Source organism: Rana temporaria, chromosome 3, assembly GCF_905171775.1.
Source record: "Rana temporaria chromosome 3, aRanTem1.1, whole genome shotgun sequence".
In the NCBI taxonomy this organism is placed as follows: Eukaryota; Metazoa; Chordata; class Amphibia; order Anura; family Ranidae; genus Rana; species Rana temporaria.
Window position 1 is genome coordinate 335,072,994 of NC_053491.1, and position 25,029 is coordinate 335,098,022.

Consider the following 25,029-nt stretch of genomic DNA (forward strand, 5'->3'; position numbering starts at 1 on the left):
GGTTTAATCAACAATCAGTGCACAGTTCTTTTTCATCTATAACTAAAATCCCTGTTATGTTCATTGTTTGTGATCGTTTTGTCTTAGACTGACTGCTACAACTCTGTGACTGGAACCATCTATGACTATGGTGGCCTCACACTAGATGGAAGCACTTTCATCCCCTTCAAGCAATATCAGGGGAAGACAGTACTGTTTGTGAATGTGGCCACCTACTGAGGGCTCACCATGCAGTACATAGGTAAGTTACGTTCAGTTGTTTCCAAACCAATGCAATAGTAAATGCATTCCAATATTGTTCAACACAAACTTGTATTTGCCTAGGCAAGGAAAAGGTTTTACCTAATTACATGTTCACATTAAGTTTACCATATACTGGCAAATATTCTAATAACCGCAAAAAATGTGAACCTATTCTCATGGTAGTTGGAGGCCAGTAAGTTTAAATACCACATTTATATTGGGCTTAAAGGATAAGTGGACTTTAAAAAACAAATAAACAAATAAGAGCCCTTTCAAACTGGGGCGTTGGTGGTAAAGTGCCGCTATTTTTAGAGACGCTTTACTGTTTTTTTTAGCTGCGGGGCTGGTGCATTCATAACATGTTACATGTTACACCCTGAACATGTTATGAAAGGTAAACTTATCCTTTAAATTTAGGAACTAAGGGCCAAATCCTCAAAAGAGATACGACGGAGTAACTGCTGTTACTCCGTCGTATCCCTGGTCCTAACTATGGAACTGATCCACAGAATCAGTTTTCCATAGTTAGGGAGAAGATCCGGCATGTGTAATTGAATTACACTGCCGGATCTTAGGATCCGAAATGCTGCCTCGGGTATACAAATTAGCACTTACGGCGATCCACGAAGCTTTTCAGCTTCGTTTGTTCTCCATAAGTATTAAGTTGCATACGCAAAATTAGGGCTGCTTTTACAAGGTGTAAAAGCAGACCCTTCTGTCTAGCGACGCGTTTTTTTTTTCGAATTTTCATTTTTTTTTTTCGCGCCGTATCTTTTTTTTTTTCCGACGCAACTTTATTGACCCGTCGCAATCCACAAAGCCCGACGTAACGTAATTTCGCGCTATGCACGTCGGGAAAATGACGTCACGAGCATGCGCAGTACGGCCGGCGCGGGAGCTCGCCTCATTTAAATGGGAATCGCCCCCATGAAATGAGGAACACCTTGCGACGGCGGAATTTAAGTTACACGGCCAGAAATTTCTAGGTAAGTGCTTTGTGGATCGGGCACTTAGGTAGAAATTTTAAGGCAGTGTAACTTAAATTAGAAATTCGCCGTTACGCCGGGTCTTTGTGGATTTGGCCCTAAATGTGGGTCTGTCTAACTACTTAAGATCAATACAAGCTAAAAATAGCAGCTAATTACCCATCTATGACCTGATCTCTCTCTAAGTCTGAAAGATTTCCTGATACTTAGCACTGGTTCACATTGCTTCAATTTTTGATTTGATCCAGAATGTATGGAATCACATGACAATTGAAAATGTTTGACTTTATATGGAGGCTGTTCACATATATGCAGTGCGATGTTAGTGCGATTTTGAAAAGGGTCCTGTGTAAGTGTATAGCGGGTGCAATTTTTACCTCCATAGACTTGAATGGTAACCGCATGCAAAACGCTTATCTATCCTAAGATAACACGATTCCATTATGTTTTCTTCAAGCTTTCTCCTTTCCCTGTAAAGCCTCATACACACGATCTGACTTCCATCTGACTTTTCCTTGGATTTTTGTCCGAATGGGCATTGGTCCTGAATTTGTTCTGCATACACACGGCGGAACATTTTCTGCCGACTTTCACCAAATCGCATGGTTTTTCAGCTCTTTACCGCCACCCTTTGGGCAACTTCTGCTATTGTTGGCTGATGTTTAGCATTGGTTCTGAGCATGCGTATTTGTACTTTGGACTTCAGTCCGATGGACTTGTGTACACACGATCGGATTATCCTCCATTGGGCATTTGTTGTCGAAAAGTTTAAGAGCATTCACAGCGAACATTTGTCCATTGAAAAAGCAATAACAATTGTCTGAGCATAGAGATGGTCGGATTTTCAGATAAAACAGGTCTGTCGGACCGTTGTTGTCGAAAAGTCAGATCGTGTGTATGGACCTTAAGAGAGAGAGATAGAGAGAGACTTTTTCTCTAGGTACTCTTGTTTACTCCCCTCCAGTGATGCTACATCTGCAAGCTTTCTAGTCGGCCCAACATTTTTTCGTTGGGTTCATGATCTTCAGCCATCTGAATTGGTGTGACCAGGATAACATTAACTCCCACACATGTGCATGAGAGTTCTTTTATGCCAGGGATGCTCAACCTGTTGGAGAGTGAGGGTCACAATGAAATAAAAATGTTAAGAATTTAAAAAAATATATATATTGAATATAACATTGAATATTAACATTTTCTTCCGGCATCTGCTGAATGCCGACGGGGGTTAGTGTGTTTCTTTTTGTTTACTGGAAATATATTTTTTATATTTTTGTGGTACACCTTGTGATTAAACTCATTTTACTTTTAGTAGAATTGTATTCAGACAAATATTTAATAAGGTTATACAGATACACAGTGAACTTTCTTTTGTCAGCAAGATTCTGGGAACACGCTGGTAGTGGCAAATAAACCCACATCACTTTATATTATTTGTCTAAGCCCTGATGGCAATAGCAACAAAACAAACAGGATGTGGGAATGTGTATTCCAGCACAAGTTGAGAACGTGGTAAAAAAAATCTTCATGACTTTTTAATTGCCGCTTCTTGTGCTCTGCTTGAGGTATGTAGTTCTCTCAAATGGTCCCACTGGAGGGGATCATATTCCTAGAAACAGCTGATTAAAAAATAACAGTTCAAATTTATCTAAAATTCAAACACTGGTCCACTGCTTTGGGCTGGTACTAGGTTACAGCTTTATTTATAAATCAAAAACAAAAGGGGCCGATGTAAAAATCAAATAAAACAAATGTCAGTACCAAATATCCCTACTAATAGAATATCAATATTAAATGTGAACAAACCAATCTGGTATCTGCCAATCTCCCCAGCTTGTATATACAAAACAGTGGATAAGAGAATAAATCAACTAGAACCATATAAATAAATGAATACAAATTTTTAAGACATTTTAAGAAAAAAAAATCAAATCCATAAGCTAATACAATAGTGACACTCTTTCATTAAATGTGAACAAATGTGAAAATCGTGACTTGCAGTCCATGTGAATAATATGTATTGTGACAGTTTTTCAACGTATTCTGTCTTATTATTTTGTGTGTCCTTCACTACATTAAGGCCTGATTCACACTTGCGCAGGTTGCAGTTTGCATATTGCAGGTGCCTTTTGCATTTTTCAATACACATCTTTAAACCATTGAAGTCTATGGAACCAAAAAACAAGAAAAAAACACTGGCTGTTTCCATAAAATGCACAGATGTTAACTACATCCATAGGAAACCATGTTAAATGGACAGTAGTGCTTTTGTGCAAAACTGAAAATGCACTAAAAAATGCATACTGTAGGTGTGAACCAGACCTAAACATGCAGACCCCACTGGGTTGAATCAGATACTTAAATCACTCACCAGATCACTTAGGCTAGATTCACACCTATGTATTTTTAGTGCTTTTTGCATTTTGCAGATTTGCACTACAGTCCATTTAACATGGTTTCCTATGGAACACGTTCTGTAGTGCAAATCTGCAAAATGAACAAAAGCACAAAAAATGCATAGGTGTGAATCCATAACACATGGTAGATGAGGAATCAATATCCCTCTGTCATTCACTCCGTTTAACCAAATCACAGAAACCCAAGGAGTAAAAACAGTGTAGTGTAGTAGTTTTATTCAATAAATGCAATAAAACCGTATACACAAGATGCTCACATTTAAAAGTGCCAACAATCGGCACTGAATAATTACCAGCCTGTATATTACAAGAGCCCGACCCACATGCCTAGAGCCAATGTCTGCTCCAATTAATGGAAGTGATTTAACCGGATGTGACATCCAGAAGTTCCACCTCGAACGTGTTTTCGTCAAAATGAAGTCATCATGAAGCAGCTTTATTTATACACCATTTTGTAGGACATCCCATTAGGCTTAGGTGTATATGTGTGTTCAAAGTCTATGTATAGCCAAAACTTCATTGTTGTTATGTTTTTGTATAGAGTAGGGTTGGGTTAAAACATCTGTAAGGTTATTTTTTCTGCTTGTATACGGCCAAGGAAATTACCGTATTTATCGTGGTATAGAGCGCTCCCGCGTATACCGCGCACACCTAAAGTTGCCCCGAATCCTGTGGAAAAAACGTTTTTTTTGTACTTACAGTTTTGGTGTCTTGCGCGGCGTCCATCGGCGGCCTCGTCGGGTCCGGCGTCCGTCTGCGGCTTCGGGTGTCCTCTTCGTCGGGTCCGGCGTCCTTCTGCGGCTTCGGGTGTCCTCTTCGTCGGGTCCAGCGTCCGTCTGCGGCTTCGGGTGTCCTCTTCGTCGGGTCCACTGTCCTTCTGCGGCGTCCTCGCGTCTTCCCCGCGCCGAGTTTGAATACTGCGCCGACATATACAGAGCGCAGTACACTCGTGTATTGTCGGGCAGGCTCGGCAACTCTCGCGCTGACGTCCTGTACGTCCAGGACGTGAGCGCGGAAGGAGCCGAGACTGCCCGACTATACCCGAGTGTACTGCGCTCGGTATATGTCGGTGCAGTATTCAAACTCGGCGCGGGAAAGCGGGTATCGGCGTATACCGCGCACCCACGATTTTGCCCTGATTTTCAGGGCAAAAAAGTGCGCGGTATACGCCGATAAATACGGTACCCTTCACATCCTGTCCCAGAGATGCAAATAAATTAAATCACCCAAAATGAAAAGAATTCCCGCCTTAGACAGTTGTCAACGGTACAATTGTCCCTACCGGAAGATTTTCCCTCGCTCTTTGTTTTAGTGAGAAGTTTAACATTTTATATTTCACCTAATATTCTGTCTTGGTGACAGGGGTCACCAGGACAACTTGAGATGTGAATTACAGCAATGAAAAACCTTTTAAAGAGGGTCAAACTTTACCACACTAAATCCAAAACTAAACAAAAAAAAGTTATGCTTAGATATACATGTAGAGCCCCCTTGCTTTCAGCATGGGCGCTACGCTAAAGTTAGTGGGAATGGGAGAGTTACTTTGCTCCCATTCGTGTTTTGTCTAAATTTGGGACTTCTGTCATCCCAGAAATGTCCACTGGGTCAGTCTGTGGTCAAGGGGTGCAATACCACCCCTTGCCGGCAGTTGGCGCCAGAGGGGTTCTGGCAGAGCAAGTTTTCCCCAGCAGCCAATTGGAGGAGTTTTCCCTCGCGGGGTATGCTGGGGGAGAGTATGTCTGACAGGGGTCATGTGTTAAAAAATCTTCGCGGGGTCCCCGTTCCAGGTGCGGTATCCACCTTCAGGGTACGCTTATCCATGGACCCCGCCAGCGCGGCCCACCTGGCCAAAGCTGACAGCTGCATCGAACCTCATTCTGAGGAGAAAAGGGATCCCAGTGTTCCACTGGGTCCCATGACTTGTTGAGAGGATCCCAGTCTGGGATCGAGCGTCCGGACCACTGACAGGTATGCTTGCTGTCATCCGGGGCCCTATATAGGAAAAGTCAACTGGGAGGATTCGCTCTCTTTATTCACCTAAGTCCTTTATTGAAACTGGCCTGTGGCAGAGGCCCTAGAGCCGGGTCTGTGAGAGACACCCGTTTCTCCCAGCTAGTTCCGAGTGACGCTTCGGCTGCCAGGCCTATTATAGGGGTCTGTCCGGGGGCACTTTACCCACTCCAAGCAGAGTGGCGACGAGTTACAAAAAGTGCTACTATACAGAGCAGTATTGATTGCTCCATCCAACATCCAGGCCTGATACCGCAAGGTTCTCTTCTCTTTCCTTCATCAACCTTGACCTTCCCAATACGTGTTGATGTTGGCCATGTTTGGCCTGCACAATAAAGCATTGAAAACCCTTTTATTGGCTGTCTGGACCTTCGCTCACTACCACTGTTCTCACAATTGCACCCCTAGACACTGCCAGGGTAACTTAGCAGGCCGATCCCAAAATCAACCAGCGGCTCCTTCGGGGGTGAGCGCTACATACACTTTTGGGGAAAATGTTAAAACTACCTTTGTAGTGGGACTCCCCCCTCTATGCAAGAGTTAAATGCTTATTTTTGTACGTCTTGTTAAGATCGTTTTTTTATTTGCCTTTTTACCTCTTCCCTCTGACACTCCTAGTTGTGGGCAGACCCTTGGCATCCTTACTTGCAATACAGGACTGATGGTTCTGTATTGCACATGATGCATTGTAAATGATGATGTCAAAAAGCCTGCAACTGGAGCGCTGTAGAGAGGCAGCTTCAAGGGACAGGTTGCATTGAGTGGAGGACATCTTCAGGTGCAAGGGATAAGGTAAGCAAAACTGCTTTCTATTCTTACCCAAGACGAAGCAGAGCATTTGGGAAGCCCCACCCCAAGGGTAGTTTGAAATTTTCCAGGGGTCCAGCTTTAGAGTTTATCTTTCATTGGCCTGTAGGGGAGGGCTAGGCTGACTCCTGTTTAGCTTTGTTTGAGTCATAAAATAATAAAAACTCAGTAAAACTGCAACATTATTGAAATGTAGTTACTGCCAAGTTCCTGCACATATACAGTATCTTGTTATCATCATGAACACATCAGGAGCCAATACGAAGCCTCCAATAGACAACTGTGGACTTTTTCAAAGAATCATGGCTTCAGGCACACTATTGAACATAACTGAAGGCATGTGCAGTGTGTAGTACTTGCATTAGACTCAAGTCTTCAAGACACTAACCAGTGTCTCCTTTAGCTCACACACTGAGTATGTAGACTTCTAGGACCAGAGGGAGATTTCAGCAACACACACTCAGTCTCAAGGATCCCTTGAGGGTCTGTACACACAAGATGTCCAGGGACAGCTGGTAGCCTCCTTCAAACTTCCAAGTGACATTTCATACCAGTGACACACAACCAGATCCGTAGAATTCTCCCTTAGTCAGCTTGCACAGGATACCTGGGTTGTAGCTTGCAGGCTTTAGGCCCTCAGATATGCAATCTGAAGCCGCATGGCTCCATCCTTTGGAGCTCCCTACTCCAATCCCTACTCCAATCTGTCCCCTAATCTATCCATCTTTAGATGATCCCTGAAAACTCGTCTCTTTAACCACTTCATTACTGGGCACTTAAACCCCCTTCGTGCCCAGACCAATTTTCAGCTTTCAGCGCTGACGCATTTTGAATGACAATTGTGCGGTCATACAACACTGTACCCAAATTATATTTTTATCATTTTTTTTCCCACAAATAGAGCTTTCTTTTGGTGGTATTTGATCACCTCTGCGATTTTTATTTTTTGCGCTATAAACATAAAAAAACAGAAAATTTTGAAAAAAAACACAATATTTTTTACTTTTTGTTATAATAATATCCCATTTTTTTTAAAAAAAAATAAAAATTTCCCTCGGTTTAGGCCGATACGTATTCTTCTACATATTTTTGTTAAAAAAAATCGCAATAAGCGTATATTGATTGGTTTGCGCAAAAGTTATAGCGCCTACAAAATAGGGGATAGATTTATGATTTTTTTTTTTTACTAGTAATGGCTGCGATCTGCGATTTTTTTGTCAGGCCTGCGATATTGCGGCAGACGTATCGGACACTTTTGACACACTTTTGGGACCATTCACATTTATACAGCGATCAGTGCTATAAAAATGCACGAATTACTGTATAAATTAGACTGGCAGTGAAGGGGTTAACACTAGGGGGTGAGGAAGGGGTTAAATGTATTCCCTCATTGTGTTCTTACTGTGTGGGGGGAGGGGGGTGACTGGGGGAGGTGACCGATGCTGTGTCCCTATCTAAAGGGACACAGATCGGTCTCCTCTCTCCCTGACAGCACTTGGAGCTCTGTGTTTACACACAGAGCTCCACGTCCCTGCTGTCACCGACGATCGCGGGTGTCTGGCGGACATCACGGCCGCCAGGCACTCGCATCGGCTCCCGAGCGATGAGCCGGGCACGAGAAAATGTGATACTGCGCTAACTAGCTAAATAAACAGAAAATAAATAAGCTGCAACAAAAATTGTGATATACGCACAATATACAATCAAAAACAGACAATATACAATCAAAAACGTATTTTTTCTGTTTTTGATGAGCCGGGCACGTTGTTTCCCCGCTGCGCGCCCCCAGCGGCGCGCACGGGGAATGACAACAGCAGGACGTCTAAAGACATCCACTCGGCACTTGAGAGCCGCACTGTGGACGTCTTTTGTCTATAGCACGGCCCTCTAGTGGTTAAATAAGCCTATCCTGCTTATAACTAACACTGTTTTACTTCCTCCATCAGCTCACCCCCCCCACAGCTATTACCTTTTGTATCAATTGACCCTCCCTTTTTATATTGTAAGCTCTACTGAGCAGGGCCCTCTGATTCCTCCTGTAATGTCTGCCTTTATTTTGTTAAGTGCTGCGCAAGCTGTTGGCGCTATATAAAACCTGTATAATAATAATAATAATAATAACAGAAAGGTTTACTAGTCATTTCTGAAAAGGTCCTTTACCTGTCTGTCGTGCTGACCTAAAGTATTCACATAAGATCCTTTGATTGTCCCGATCAACATACTTGTTCTAGGTCAATGACTCAAGGTTTTAAATCTAGTGTGCCAGGAGTGGGATTCCCCAAATGGGTTTATTGTTTACCTTAATAGTTAAATCGTGGAACCTACAGGTAACGTTAACATTTTCTATTACACATGTGGCTTTCTTTCAGAACTGAATGCACTACAAGAAGAACTGAGAGGTACTGGGTTTGTCATCTTGGGATTTCCCTGTAATCAATTTGGTCTACAAGAACCTGGAAGCAATGATGAAATTATTAATGGATTAAAGTAAGTGGGCAATAGTTGTCACTATGCAAGCAAGTGTTTGTGGGAAACCATGGAAGCCAATCACTGACTAACATTCATTAATAAAGAGCAAAATGCAAAAAACATCAGATACATCAATGCCATATATGAACATTGCCATGCATTGTCCATTTACACTACAAGTTCAGAAAAATTACTGATCTACAAGAAAAACACTTAGCTACCAATATTCTTTTGTGAGCTTAAAATACAGCATTTTGGGGACTGAAATCACAAGAAATGGTGTGAGACCTGTCCAGTCCAGTCTTTTTGCTAAACCACTGAATCTCTCCCCTCTCGCTTCATCTCAACAACACAAAGAGCAGTTGTTCTGTAGTCCAATATAAAAACGGAGGTGGGATGAGGGGCTGATTAGGCTTTGTGAGACAGAGGCCCAGATTCTCGTAGATGGGCGTAACGTATCTCATTTACGTTACGCCGCCGCAAGTTTTACAGGCAAGTGCTTTATTCACAAAGAGCTTGCCCGCGCCGAACGTACTGCGCATGCGCCCTCCGGAAAATATCCCAGGGTGCATTGCTCCAAATGACGTCGCAAGGACGTCATTGGTTTCGATGTGAACGTAAATGGCGTCCAGCCCCATTCACGGACGACTTACGCAAACGACGTAAATGTATAAATTTTGACGCGGGAACGACGGCCATACTTAACATTGGTTGCCCCTCATATAGCAGGGGCAACTTTACGCCGCGCAAACCTAACGTAAACGTCGTAACTTCACTGCGTCGACCGGGCGTACATTCGGGAATTCATGTATCTAGCTAATTTGCATACTCGACAGGGAAAACGACGGAGGCGACACCTAGCGGCAAAAAAAAAAAATTGCATTTAAGATCCGACAGCATAAGAGCCTAATGGATATCTATGCGTAATCTATGTATCTATGTTCTAAGAATCAGTCACATAGATACGACGGCCCAGATTAGCATTGCGCCGTCGTAAGCCCTTTGAGAATCTGGGCCAGAGTGTGCAAGATATAGGACATGTCTAAAGTTTTGACCAGATCAACAGGTAATTGTTACTCTTATTGAAGAAAAAAACACTTTTATTGGTATATTTGATAGGATCAAAATGGAGAAGTTAAGAGAAATTGAATTGTTGGGGATGATGTACACTTAAGTACAAAAATGCAAAATTATAAAGTAGCCGTAGATGTTTAGCAACGTTATTGTGGGGTAGCCCCATCCTGACCCGAGTTCTGTAAGACTTCCCTAGGATGCAGTGAAAAATACTTCCAGTCCACAGAATAGATTTCAATTGTCTCTAAAAATGTTTTAGCTTGTTAAATAAAACAAAATGAAGAAAAATGGAGTAAAGGCGATGACCTTGGCTTACCCCATTTCAAAATATTGCGCAGCTCAAATAGGACAGATCGCATGCCATGCAAGAAACCCCACTGTGGGTCTTTATTGAAGCTTACTTCTGCAATATTATAATAATTAACAATCTTGTGTAGCTGGTGTGAATAAGCCATCACTGCCCACTCCCTGAGAGTGTTGGATGATATTAAATACTGCAGCTGCCTCCTCTCCCAACTGACTTTGATAGGGAACCCTATGTTTGAATCAGAATATAAACGATGTAGCATTTTGTTAAAGGATCAAATGTAACCTAATACATATATCCAAAATATGAATGAATGAAACCATTTCCATCCTTACCCCACCCCAAAGGGTAATTTTTCTTGTTAACTGCAGTTTAAGCACTACTGGTATAATCTGAGATGTCACAATGAAGATCTAACTTGAGAAAACTTTAACAGCTTCTGTGCTACTAACCCCCATATCCCAGGTTACGGTATGATTTCCTTCCTATACTCCCAACTTATGTAATCCATACATACTTTTTCCACACTTACACTTCCAAATAGGACAGAGACTTGGGTGGTATGGTATCCTGTGCCTCTAGGAGCTCTAATACTGTCACAGCCTTAAAAGCCATACTGAACAAAAAAACTAGGCACCGTGGAGTGCACCATGTCTACATATAGATTGGTATTTACCAGGGCTTTGGTTTCTCAGGGAATAGGTGAAGGAACTCCCCCTTTCCGAGTCAGCCCTTTTATCAGCCCCTGCCCACCTCCGAGCAGCATTCCTTGGTTCCACCCCCTACCCACCTCCCAGAATACAGAACCACGTATCATTTTGTGGTGCTAAGTAATCTGTACAGAATTTGGTAAGGATAACAAGAAAAGCAGTAAACTAGATCCCCTACAGCCAGTGACAATAGGTCCCCTCCACCCCAACAGCAACAATAGATCCCCCTGTCAACGATGGACCACTCGCAACAAATTTTTCCCCTAGCAATAGACTCCCGGCAGCAACAACAACAGTTCTCCCCACAGCCAGCATCAATAGACCCCCTCCCCCAACAGTATATATCTCTCAACTACAATTAACCCCCCCCTCCAACAATATACTACCCACCCCCAGCAACAGTAGGTCCCCCACCAGCAATAGACCTTCTCAGTAACAATTGACCCCCTCTGCAAAAATAGATCACCTCCACCTAGAATAGATTCCCCAAAAGCTAGCATCAATAGACCCTGCAGGACACTCCAGCACCCTTTGCCATTACAGTCAGTCCTGAAGGTGCCGAATCTGCATTTCCCTGCATTCCCGCAGAAAAGAAGCCTTTGGAATTCCATACATCTCACCCCAACTGGTGTGTGTATGCTTTTTTGTTTGCCCTTAACAGTAATGACAGTATTAATGTAACACAATACAAATAATACAATACTCTGATGTAGCTTGTTCCTTTTCCACAGATGTGTGCGTCCCGGAGGCGGCTTCGTTCCAAACTTTCAGCTATTTGAGAAAGGCGATGTTAACGGGAAGAAAGAGCAGAAAATATACACCTTTTTGAAGGTACCTAAAAACAGGTTATAAAACACCAAACCTACTCGGAATATTGCAATAATGCAATTTATTGCATTTTGAAGTCTTTTCTTACAGTGCACAATTACTAGCCAGTCAGGTCTGTCTTCAGAAGCAAATTTCTTAGAGAAACCTTTCTATTTTCTAACCTGTTTTCGACATGCCTAGGGCTACACTAGTGATTAAAGATTATGTATAGTCAAAACTTTATACTTTAGATACAAAGTGGGGGTTGAGGTGGGGTTAAAACCCATCAATATGTTTTGTTGTTGTTGTTGTCTGGGTCCTGGTTCCTGTGGGACAAGCCAGATCATGGGCACTGTTAAATTGTTCAATTTTCTGAACACAGGGTGCACTCTCCTTCCTCTTATTTGTCCATCTATCTACCTCTTCAGCAGTGTAGAAGTTGCCAGTTTGAAAGAGTGCCTCTGAATACTTTGTAGGGGTGGGAGCAGGCAACTGGAACATGGTTGCTTACAGATCTTTTACCAACACTACAGGACACAGTGCGATATAGCAGCAAGCAGGTGGAACCACCGAGCACAGCCCTGTAATCTAACACTCCCGTGCGAAAGATTCATCATAGCTCTTAAAAAGAGCCAAATTAAAAGCCTCATGCACACAGGATGTTTTGCAATCTTTCCTAGAAGCCTTTGCTCCTGGCAGCAGAGTTTTTTATTTTACTGCTTTTAAAAGCCCCTGCCACTAATCACTGTTAAAAGTCCACGTGTGCATTGACACATAGGCTAACATGCAGAGGAGTTGAGGCAGGAAAAAAAAAAACACTGACGTCCCTAGAAGCAGCAAAAACGTCTAGTGTGCATAAGGCCTAAAAATCTCTGGCCAGCCGGAAAAAAAATTTGAGGGCACTTTGTTTTCATAAAAATGTATGCATAGAATTTTTTTAAGTTTTGAATAGTGTAGGAAATTATTAAAACCCCTATATGGGGATTTTTTTTCGTCTGTGTCCCACAGAAGAGATTTCCTTTTGACAAATTGTTGCATCCTCAAGACAGAAAGTAGAGGAAATATCCTCAAACCCAGGAGAATTCCCATTGTAGACAGTTGTCATCAGAACATCTGCCCCCATTGGAAGATGTGCCTCTCATGACAATTCTAAAATGTAGAATTTTCCATTTTTTTCTGACTTGGTGACAATGGCAAAATAGAGAATCTACCAAGCGGCGACAAAAGACATCTAGCAGACAGAGGGTCCTACTCTTCCCCACCCCATTTAACACTAACATATACAGTAAGTTTGCAGCTTTACATGGAAATGTTTTAAAATCTTTTAGCCAAGTGTTCTTTTCACAGGTGCATTTGTTAAAGGTAGTGTGAATAATAATTTCATTTTGGGACTAATAAAATATTCTGAATTCTAAAGTATTACATATTTATTTTTTCTATACATACATACCATATATGGGGTATGCAGTAATACATTATCTAAATAATATAAACACAATAAATACATTTTATATATTATACATACACACACAGTTGCCACAAAAAGTATGTGAACCCTTTTGGAATGATATGGATGTCTGCACAAATTGGTCATAAAATGTGATCTGATCTTCATCTAAGTCACAACAATAGACAATCACAGTCTGCTTAAACTAATAACACACAAAGAATTAAATGTTACCATGTTTTTATTGAACACACAATGTAAACATTCACAGTGCAGGTGGGAAAAGTATGTGAATTTAATAACTGGTTGAACCTCCTTTGGCAGCAATAACTTAAACGAAACGTTTCCTGTAGTTGGAGATCAGACGTGCACAACGGTCAGGAGTAATTCTTGGCCATTCCTCTTTACAGAACTGTTTCAGTTCAGCAATATTCTTGGGATGTCTGGTGTGAATCGCTTTGAGGTCATGCCACAGCATCTCAATCGGGTTGAGGTCAGGACTCTGACTGGGCCACTCCAGAAGGCGTATTTTCTTCTGTTTAAGCCATTCTGTTGTTGATTTACGTCTATGCTTTGGGTCGTTGTCCTGTTGCAACACCCATCTTCTGTTGAGCTTTAGCTGGTGGACAGATGGCCTTAAGCTCTCCTGCAAAATGTCTTGATAAACTTGGGAATTAATTTTTCCTTCGATGATATCAATCTGTCCAGGCCCTGACGCAGCAAAGCAGCCCCAAACCATGATACCCCAACCACCATACTTCACAGTTGGGATGGGGTTTTGATGTTGGTGTGCTGTGCCTCTTTTTCTCCACACATAGTGTTGTGTGTTTCTTCCAAACAACTCAATTTTGGTTTCATCTGTCCACAGAATATTTTGCCAGTACTGCTGTGGAACATCTAGATGCTCTTGTGTAAACTGTAGACATGCAGCAATGTTTTTTTTAGACAGCAGTGGCTTCCTCTGTGGTATCCTTCCATGAAATCCATTCTTGTTTAGTGTTTTACATATCGTAGATTCGCTAACAGGGATGTTAGCATATGCCAGAGACTTTTGTACGTCTTTAGCTGAAACTCTAGGATTCTTCTTCATCTCATTGAGTAGTCTGCGCTGTGCTCTTGCAGTCATCTTTACAGGAAGGCCACTCCTAGGGAAAGTAGCAGCAGTGCTGAACTTTCTCCATGTATAGACAATTTGTCTTACCATGGACTGATGAACAGCAAGGCTTTTGGAGATACTTTTATAACCCTTTCCAGCTTTATGCAAGTCAACAATTCTTAATCGTAGGTCTTCTGAGAGCTCTTTTGTGTAAGGCATCATTCACATCAGGCAATGCTTCTTGTGAAAAGCAAACCCAGAACTGTTGTGTGTCTTTTATAGGGCAGGGCAGCTGTAGCCAACACCTCCAATCTCATCTCATTGATTGGACTCCAGTTGGCTGACACCTCACTCCAATTAGCTCTTGGAGATGTCATTAGTGGTTCACATACTTTTTTCCACCTGCACTGTGAATCTTTACATGGTGTGTTTAGTAAAAACATGGTAACATTTTATTCTTTGTGTGTTATTAGTTTAAGCAGACTGTGATTGTCTATTGTTGTGACTTAGATGAAGATCAGATCACATTTTATGACCAATTTGTGCAGAAATCCATATCATTCCAAAAGGGAGCCCTATTTGCACATTACGGGCCAGATTCACATACCTGCGTCGCAGCGTAACGTAAACCGTTTGCATTACACCGCCGCAAGTTTTCAGTCTAAGTGCCCGATCCACAAAGCACTTACCTGGAAATTTGCGGCGGTGTATCGTAAACACGTCCGGCACAAGGCGGTCCAATTCAAATGGGGCGGGTACCATTTAAATTAGGCGCGCTCCCCTGCCGGACGTACTGCGCATGCTCCCGTCGCAAATTTCCTGATGTGCTTTGTGCGAAATTACGACACGCCGACGTTTTGAGAATCGCGACGTCAACAAAGCACTTACACCGGGAAAAATAAAAAAATTTAAAATAATTCAAAAACGACGCGGGAAAGACGGGCATACTTTAACATGGTGGAGTACTTTTCCACCATATTAAAGGTGCCCTATCTTTGCGACGGAAATCTAACACTTGCGACGACGTAACGACGGGAAAAATCTTCGTGGATCGCCGTAACTCCTAATTTGCATACCCGACGCTGGTTTACGACGCGAACTCCCCTCAGCGCGGCCGTGGTATTGCATCCTAAGATCCGACAGTGTAAGTCCATTACACCTGTCGGATCTTCTGGCTATTTATGCGTAACTGATTCTATGAATCAGTCGCATAGATACTCAGAGATACGACGGAGTATCTGAGATACTCCGTCGTATCTCCTTTGTGAATCTGGCCCTACATTCATAAGATCTGCTTCCTATCTTGCAGTGCTGTATAACAGTTACTTTCCTCCTCCTTTTTTACAATGCACGTCTCGGGGCTGGCTGACTGTTTTAAATTTGCTATATAGCTGATATCTCAGCAGTAAAATGGGGATTGAGTAATTGCAAGATGGGGGATTGCTCCTTCTAGTGGCTAATCTATAAATCTTTCTATATTTAATACAATGACAGTAACAAAAATATGGAACGGATGCACCAAACAAAATTTGAGAGTCACTTGAATAATTACTTTAGGTAAATATTAGTGGTGCACCGAAAATGAAAACTCTGGGCTGAAACTGAAAATTCAGGAAGCAATTGGCCGAAAACCGAAACTAAAATGGACAGTTTTAAATAAATATATATATATATATATAAATGTATATGGCTGACGATTTTGCATTGAAGACAATGGGAATGGGATTTTTACATTGAAGTCAAAAGGGGGCCTTTTTGCATTGAAGTCAATAGAGGGTGTTTTGCATTGAAGTCAACAGGATGCAGCATGCCATTATCGACACCTTTTTTTAATACTACAGTCAAAATGCCAATAACCCTATTTTCAGACGATAATTTTCGGCGACTGATATATCAGTGCATCCCTAGTAAATTTTGCAATAACATCTCAAAATATGTGTTGACTGAAAGACTATGGGCTCTTTCACACGGGCGGACCGTTCAGGTCATCCGAACCCCCCATAGGGGAGAGCGGAGAAAAGTGTGCGGGGACCGTCCTGTCATCCGCCGGCTCAGCGGGGATCAACGGAGCGATCCCCGCTGAGCAAGCGGTGGTTCACGGGGCGGATCATTACTGATCCGCCCCATGTGAAAGGGGCCTATGGGGGTTATTTACGAAAGGCAAATCCACTTTGCACTGCAAGTGCACTTAGAAGTGCACTGGAAGTGCACTTGGAAGTGCAGTAGCTTTAGATCTTGGGGGAAGATCTGAAATGAGGTGAAGCTCTGCTGATTTTATCATCCAATCATGTCCTAAAAGACACCCGTACCTTTGGTCAAGCTATCCCTTAAGGCATGCTTTTCCCTCTTGAGTGCAGCACACTCAGATCAGGTGGGCTGGGGGTATGCCTTAAATGACAGCTTTCCATTAAGTCGTTTTTTGTATTATAGGTGATGATTTATACACTTGATTCTTGCAAACCTGAAATATGTCACCTGTGAAGGGGTCAAAAAAAGTATGCAAATGTTATGCTAGAAAATGGACTGCGATGTAGCCCATTCTCAAATTACTAAATAAACAATTCTTCTTCTGTCTTCAGAACTCCTGCCCCCCTGTGGGTGATACTTTTGGAAATCCTCAGAATCGTCTTTTCTGGGAACCCCTCAAGGTCAGTGATGTCAAGTGGAACTTTGAGAAGTTCCTAGTTGGACCTGACGGCCGCCCGGTGAAGCGCTGGTTTCCCCGCACACCAGTCTCTCAAGTAAGGCGAGATGTGCTTGCTTACCAGAAAACACAGTCCGGACTTCAGAGAGTGATGATGCTGGGAAGGGATCAAAACTAATCATTTGTCCACACCATTGCTTAATGTTGCCCTGCTTGTTTATATAGATTTATATATTTTTTGTGCTCTTATTGCTAAATGTTTGGGTAGTTGGCAGGACACCTAAGGTAGGCTGAGATACCATCTGCATGAAAGTTGGGTCTGAAAGTACACCAGTACGGGACCTACCTGGAAACCAGGACTTTGGTAGGTTGCTGTTCAGTGCATTCCAGTATCTCTACCATCCTGGGATGGGTCTACAGCATTATCAAAGGCTTACTGCTTTCTGCCTGAACTCTGGGGTGATGCTGTAACTGTGCTTTTACTCAATAAACATTACCTGTTCATAAAGAAAATCTAGAGTCTTGCATGCATTTGTTAAGAATATAAACAATAAAGTATATCTGTAGACATGGCTTTCTTTTTTTTTTTTAGAGTAGAAAATTGTTACAGCACATTACTTTTTATTTTTCTGTGTCCCATTGGGATGATCTCCTCCCACTTCCTGTCCTGAATGAAGCCACATAGGAATTACACAGAAATGTTTTCAATGTGGGAGTTTTAGACAGTTGTCAGCAGAACAGGTGTCCCCATTTGGAAACCGTCATTTAGATTAACTATCACTATCAGTCCAAGTGTCAATGGTTATCCGAGGGGGTGAAGCTCCCGAGTAGAACACAGACAGCAATAAAACCCTAACAGGGGTTCTAACTTTACTCACAGTAAATACATTAAAAAAAGTTTGGCTAGTAACATACTTAAATTCTCCCGCTGCTTTAATAGGTTACCAGTCCTTCAATATGTAACTTCACTTCCATGAGCCTGGATTCACACCTGTGCGGTGCAGGACACTGCATGTTTCGGATAGGCATAGCACTGCATTCCTACTGAAATCACATGTGATTCTTTGCAGAGTAATTTCAGGCCATTGATTTTGTATGGGCTTGATTCGCACCACACAAAAAAGTTGCAAGCATCTTTTTTTTTTGTCACACCGGAATCGGATTGTATGGATGTTTACACACATGTTTCGATTCTTGCAATCACACTGCTCTTTGCGACCTGTTTTTGTGCCTGTTTTTGTGGTGTCATAAATGTAACATTGTTCATGCAATCTGCCACCGTTGTCAGAGTGCAAGTTCAATGCGGGAAATGCTCAGAATTCGCTGCATTTCACGCACAGAATATATGTGAACTGGTGCAAACTGACTCACATTCTTTTGTGCAAAGTGATAGATGCGGGCTTCATGTAAGGATCTAGCTGAAGTTCTTCCAATGGCCTTCCTTCTGTCTTTCAGATGAAAGTTATATTTGGCAGCTCATAAGCAGACATGTGTAGTATGTTATTCCTCCTTAATCTGTGCTCACAACACCAATTACCAAAAACCTTTGGACAGTATATCTAACAAATGGTAACACTTTGCTTTAAAAAGCAATAAACCATAAGAACTACACAATGGGAATTTTTAAGATGCATGACCTCAATAATAGCACATCAAGTGGCACCACATCCCTTGTGCTATTTACTGAGGTCATGCACCTTAAAAATCACATTGTATAGTTCATTTCATGGTTTATCTGTGTTTACAACACTCTGGTTTTGTTCAATTCATGTTGGATAGTGGGACCTTCATCAGTTTCCATTAAGACCACTTTAACTTCTCAAATGTTTTTTGATGTAAATTATCAAACATTTGATAAGAAGTGGGTGAAAATAATATCTATGTGAATAAAACCCATTAGACCTGAGCCGGTTCACACTGCAGTGGCACGACTTCGGGGGCGACTCTGCAAGTCGTCCTGAAGACGACTTCAGAGGCGATTAGCAAAATGACTTCTGTATAGAAGTCAATGCAAATCGCCCCCGAAGTCGTACAAGAACCTTTTTCTAAGTCGGAGCGACTTGCGTCGCTCCTATTAGAACGGTTCTATTGCATAGAATGGGACCCGACTTGTCAGGCGGCTGAGCCGCCTGACGAGTCGCCCTAGTGTGAACCGGCTCTCACTGTAGGTAAATAAGAGATCCGGAACATTCGCTATGTGAATGGCTGGATTTGATAACAAGGTTGGCAGGACCTCTGTGAACAGAGGGGATTACCTTCCTGGTAAATTAGCAATTTAAGCAGTAATTAAGTAATTGGGAGAAGAGAAACTACTGCAACCAGCATATAACATCAACCATTAGCACATAGATGTACATCAGTATGGAAATTCTACAAGCTTTATATAAGAAAAGATAAATAATAGTGTAAATATCCAATGCACAAACATGCATTATCAGAAAGGATCCAACAAGTCCTGGCAGAATCGTGCATAGATACTTCCAAATAAATGTTGTGGCCAAACTTAGTTGCATGGGTCTGTGAGAATGATCGAGATGTACAGTCCATCTTTGAGTCAGAGACCTGAAGACAAGATCAGGAGGTAATGGGAAGATCATCCAATCATTGTTCAACCAACCTGGAACGCAGATTCTCACCAGCAGAAACTAAGAATCAACTATGCATCTTAGTCCCTAGTGGTTTCTAATCTGTCACGCAACTGGACTTCTAACCAGGGCCACCAATAAGGGAGGACCGCCAGTGCTAATGTAGAGGGCCCAGGCACACAGGGGGGGCCGGACAGGGAGGGGGATCAGTGCGGCAGGGTAGGGGGCCAATTACAGGAATGATGCACTGTGTGCGTCTCCCTCTAGCAACTGAAAGACAGTTTCTCCCCCTTGCCTTCCCACCAGCTTTCAGCTTCTGGAGGGAGACACACACAAGTGCATCATTCCTGTAATTGCCCCCTCTCCATCTCGATCTTCCTCCCTGTCCACATCCAAATCCCCCTGTGTGCCCAGACCCCCCTGCAGTGCTGCCGGCTTTCCTCTACAATCAGGCGCTGTGGGTACGCAGGTGGCAATGTCAGCTGTCATGGCCTGGGAGAGATGAGAACTGACTCTCCCTTAGCTCAAGTGAGAAACTCAGATGAATAGCGGAATGCCTATGCTAGTTTTTGAACCCTGATCTAAAACTATAGAATCTCAGACCAGACAGGAATAGGTTTAGCGTAAATAACAGGCGCTGCACATAAACTCTATTGCAATATACAGGTTCACCTACTAATATCTGGGAACTTGACCACTACATACATACAGTAGCACAGACCTATGTGGCGCTGTGCATGTAATATAACAATAGGACAGAGAAGTGTTTCACAAGGATTTAGATACCCACTCAAGAAGCTATGATCAGCTGCAGTTAAATATTAGAACATTAGAAAACTTTACAAATAGTCTCTGCTTCTGGTCTGGGTGAAATACAGCCTTACCTGTGTGTATATGGTCACGTGGCTCAGTTCTTTGTGTCTTTTTCCTGTAAACTCCCCGTTATACAACATCACAGTCCTCCAATTGGGGTTTCTGACCCAACTAGCAGGGACAGGAAATACCTGCCTGCAACCAACTCTGCGGTAATTAATAGGCAAAAGCTATTTACAAATACAGACAGAAGAAGGCAGCAGATCCCTACATATGTTGAGCCTTTCAGCTTGATTTTCTTGCAGTGTGTGTAACCTATAAACTGCAAGAGCAGAATTAGAAAAGCCTAAAGGAAATGATGTCTGATCACTCACATACTAACTAAACATTTCATCCATGGGCGTGGATGCTTGTGCAGCATATGTTTGTTTATGTAGAAAGTTGGAAAACTGCGCTAAAAGTACTAAAAAAGAAGAATAGCTGCAAAACCAAGTCGCAGCTATTTAATTGGGAGCTGCGATTAACATGTAGACAAAAAGGTACAAGAAAAAGCATGGAAAGAAAAATAAAATTGCACTGACCCCCTAACTATGTGATATAAATAATACATTTGTGAAAAAAATATATATTATATATACATATATATATATATATACATACATATATATATATATATACGTATATATATATATATACACATATATATATATATATATATATATATATATATATATATATATATATATATATATATATATACCCAAACCAGGCTAGTAATAAACCATAAATGACTTATGACAGTTGACATAAAAAAATTGTCTTAATTCAAACATAAATGATGTCGTGAAAAATAAAATAAAACAATTGAGAATGATAAATTGATAATGACCAATAAATATGATTAAAAAAAATTCCCAAAACAGTGACGTTCATAAATAATTGATATTATTGAACACAAAAAAATGAACACCATTGCTCAGTGCAAAAAGTCCATAAATTGGTAGCCATCGTGTCCAAAAACGTGACAAATCCTCCACCAAATCAGCAGAAATTACTTCTTACCAGCTTGCTATGATCCCCTATGACAGAGGATCACTATGTGCATGTAATCAAGATTCTTACTCCAAAAAACAGCCAAAACAAATTCAATTCTTAGGCAGTAACTATCACCGAATGGCGAACATGAATCATCAGCAGATGAATCGTATGGAGCTCAAGGTGACGTCAGTACGCCGCGGGTGGAGCGGCGTACTGACGTCACCTCGAGCTCCATACGATTTCCCAGTAGGACGGGTGTCTGTGTTTTGTGTACCAGCCGGCATACCAGACTTTAAGGCCTATTTGATCTGCAACATTGTAAGTGTATTACCAAACCTTGGAGCATCTATAATTTTTTATATATCGGGTACATCTGCTGATGATTCATGTTCGCCATTGGATGAGAGTTACTGCCTAAGAATCGGACGTCCATCAATAATATCAATTATTTATGGACGTCACTTTTTAGGGAATTTTTTGAATCACATTTATTGGTCATTATCAATTTATCATTCTCAATTGTTTTATTTTATTTTTCACATCAATTATGTTTGAATTAAGGCAATTTTTTTATGTCAACTGTCATACTGTAAGTCATTTATGGTTTATTACTAGCCTGGTTTGGGATAGCATATGTTTATGCTCCTAGAAGTGATAGTCTCTCCTTGCAGCCACCACCAGCAGTCTGTTAGATACACAGGAGGATGCAAACAGTCGCTGCTGTCATTGATTTCTGAATGTTTACATTTGTACAGGAATAGTTGCATAGCCTTGTACACATGCATGTCTGTCCCTGCACGAATGTAAAGGCTAGGAATGGATGTGCAAGAAGATCCATACAGCTGCTGCTTTTGTCACCCTGTCATTGATTTTTAACAGGTTGCCACCAGTGTTTGAATGGAAGCTGTCACTCCTGGGTGCATAAACACACACCGTGCTATGTGAATGACCCTACATCTTGAATTCTAGGCAAACAGATAAATATACAAATAAAAAAACATATGTTTAAGCCAACTTACCTTTTACAAGATATGCATTTCTGTCAATCCAGTGCCAAGATCAGCCTTAAAGGGGAGTTCCACCCACAATTTCACTTTTTAAATATAAATACCCCTGTAATACACAAGCTTAATGTATTCTAGTAAAGTTAGTCTGTAAACTAAGGTCCGTTTTGTTAGGTTGTTTCAGCATTTAAATAGTTTATAATCTAGACATAGACCGTGGCCATCTTAAGTGTGGGCATCATGAAGCCAGACTGTATGACTTCCTGGATTTCAGCTTTGCATATCTCACACATGCTCAGTGCACAAGCAATGTAATAGGTTTCAGTCAGGTTTGCAAGGACTACTGGGAAACATGATGCCTATCCCAGAAACCCTTGCAAATAGCCTAGGCAAATAAGTAGGAGGAAGTAATGAAGGACTACAAAATAAAGGTATTTACAAGCAACAAATTAAATAAAAATTGTCCATTATGAACACTATGAGATTAGAGCATGCAGCACAGACAAACAAAAAAAAATGGGTGGAACTCCACTTTAACTTATACATCTTAGCATTCTGTTAAGCAGATCTGCTGAAGATAGATTTGCCTCTAGTCCCACTGTTAGGCAGAAGAGCAAATTACACTAGTCTAACTATTTCCATTCTAGCACCTAAACTAAAAGGGTGCTACACATACTTACTGGGCCTTTTAATGCAGAATTTTTCCAACATTTATAGTATTTACTGTATTGTATATTAGTTGCAAATGTCCATTCATAAACAGATTCATTTAGGCAGAATAGTTTTTGACTGCTATATTAAATTCAATACAGGCATACCCCACTTTTAAGTATACAATGGGGTTTATACTAAAGCTGGAAAGCCAAAAATCAGTCTCACTTCTGCATAAAAACCAATGAGCTTCCAGGTTTTATTACCAAAGCTTAATTGAATAAGCTGGGGTTAGAAGCTCATTGTTTTTTATGCAGAAGTGAGCCTAATTTTGTGCTTTCCAGTTTTAGTAAATAAACCCCATTGTGTACTTAAAAGTGAGGTATGCCTGCAATTCTGTTCATGTGATGCGATTTCCTTCAGATCTAAAAGCAAAAATTACAATCTATTTCTACATCACACGTGCAAGGGATTGAAACTTGCATGTCTTTTGAGCAGTCATAAATTGACAGATGGTCAGTGCCGATTATGCGGACCCAGGCTCTTCCCTCTGCACCAAGCATTCATAGATAACAGTAATAGAAAGGATAGGATGGAGTATGCAAGTAAAAACATTGAAAACACTAAAAACTTCCAGCTGGGCGCTAACAGAATGGGAAGGTATGGCAGAGAGTTCTTGATGCTAAACTGGACAGCACAGTGGCTTAGTATGAAGCACTTACAGTACGTCTTGCAACAACGAGATCCTTGGTTTGAATCTCAGCAAGAACACTACCTTCAATGAGTGTGTATGTTCTCCATGTGCTTGTGTGGGTTTCCACCTGAACTCTGAAGACATGCTAATAGGTTAGTTGGCTCTTGTCTAAATTGACCCTGGTATGTGTGTCCAAACTTGCCAAGTACATGTGTTATCACATCCTGCAAGTCAGTCCCAAGATCAGCAATTGGGAAGGGTTGATGAAAGATCTAGTGACCTACTTTGTTAAAAAAAAAAAAAAAAAATTGACAAGTAAATTCTATGGAAAAAGCATATCAGACATGTTGCCTGGAGAGATGACCCTCTGAATCAGTGAGAGTCAGATAGGACTTTGAGGATACATAAATGCCCAACTAAAATATTACTTTCGGGTGGACTGACCCGTTAAGTGCAGTAATCTATGACACCCAATCAGAATTCTCTTTGCTGAAGTCAGACTAGAAAGGTCAAATTTAATTGATCGCTATGAACCACTGTTCTCAACACTGTCTATCGAACAAGAGTGTTTGAACGTTTTCATAATAAAGAACAACAATCACTAGGTATAAAAAAAAAAACTTTATTAACAAACCTGGAATGAAGCATTACATAAATTGGTTTCAGGTTTGACTACATATTTAACATACAAGCCTTTATGGCTTTCAGAGGTAATCAGGTGTATCAGCTAGTTTGTGATAGGATACTGTACACTTATTAACACAACTGAATTCACAAACATACATTTTATTACATACATGAATTATTGTAAATGTATTAAAATAAGTAACTGAATATAAACAAATATTAACAAATATTATGGAACACAAAATTCTAAATTTCAGCATTTAATATTAAACAAACAAATCATAACATGCAGCTACCAACAGCAACCACTCACAGAGAATAAGGGCCCAATTACACAACTGGGCAAGCATTATGCTTTGTAGGTATGTTGCATAGGGGCAGTGTGAAACGCTACAATGCATCATACTGTTTATCCTAATGGCACAAAGGAGATACAATTCAACTTTATGCACCGTAATATGTTGCAATATGCTGTTCTGTGTAAAAATACATCCTATCCTACATTTTTCAGTGCACATCAATACAGTGTATTGGTGTGAGCTGGAACAATAGGACATAGGGCAAACTTCCTTGTCTGCGCTTAAAGGAAAAGTACAGTCA

At 41.2% G+C, this 25,029-nt stretch overlaps 1 protein-coding gene across 1 annotated transcript in view; it reads left to right on the forward strand.

Moving 5' to 3' along the window:
- Positions 1-17,530, forward strand: part of GPX3 (glutathione peroxidase 3) — a 33,395-nt gene extending 15,865 nt beyond the window's left edge. Inside the window, exons 2-5 of the mRNA XM_040345047.1 lie at positions 88-241; positions 8,833-8,950; positions 11,755-11,854; positions 16,953-17,530. Coding sequence (XP_040200981.1) covers positions 88-241; positions 8,833-8,950; positions 11,755-11,854; positions 16,953-17,195 — 615 coding nt within the window. The 3' untranslated portion in view covers positions 17,196-17,530. The remainder of the gene's footprint in view (positions 1-87; positions 242-8,832; positions 8,951-11,754; positions 11,855-16,952) is intronic.
- The last annotated feature ends 7,499 nt before the right edge of the window (positions 17,531-25,029 follow it).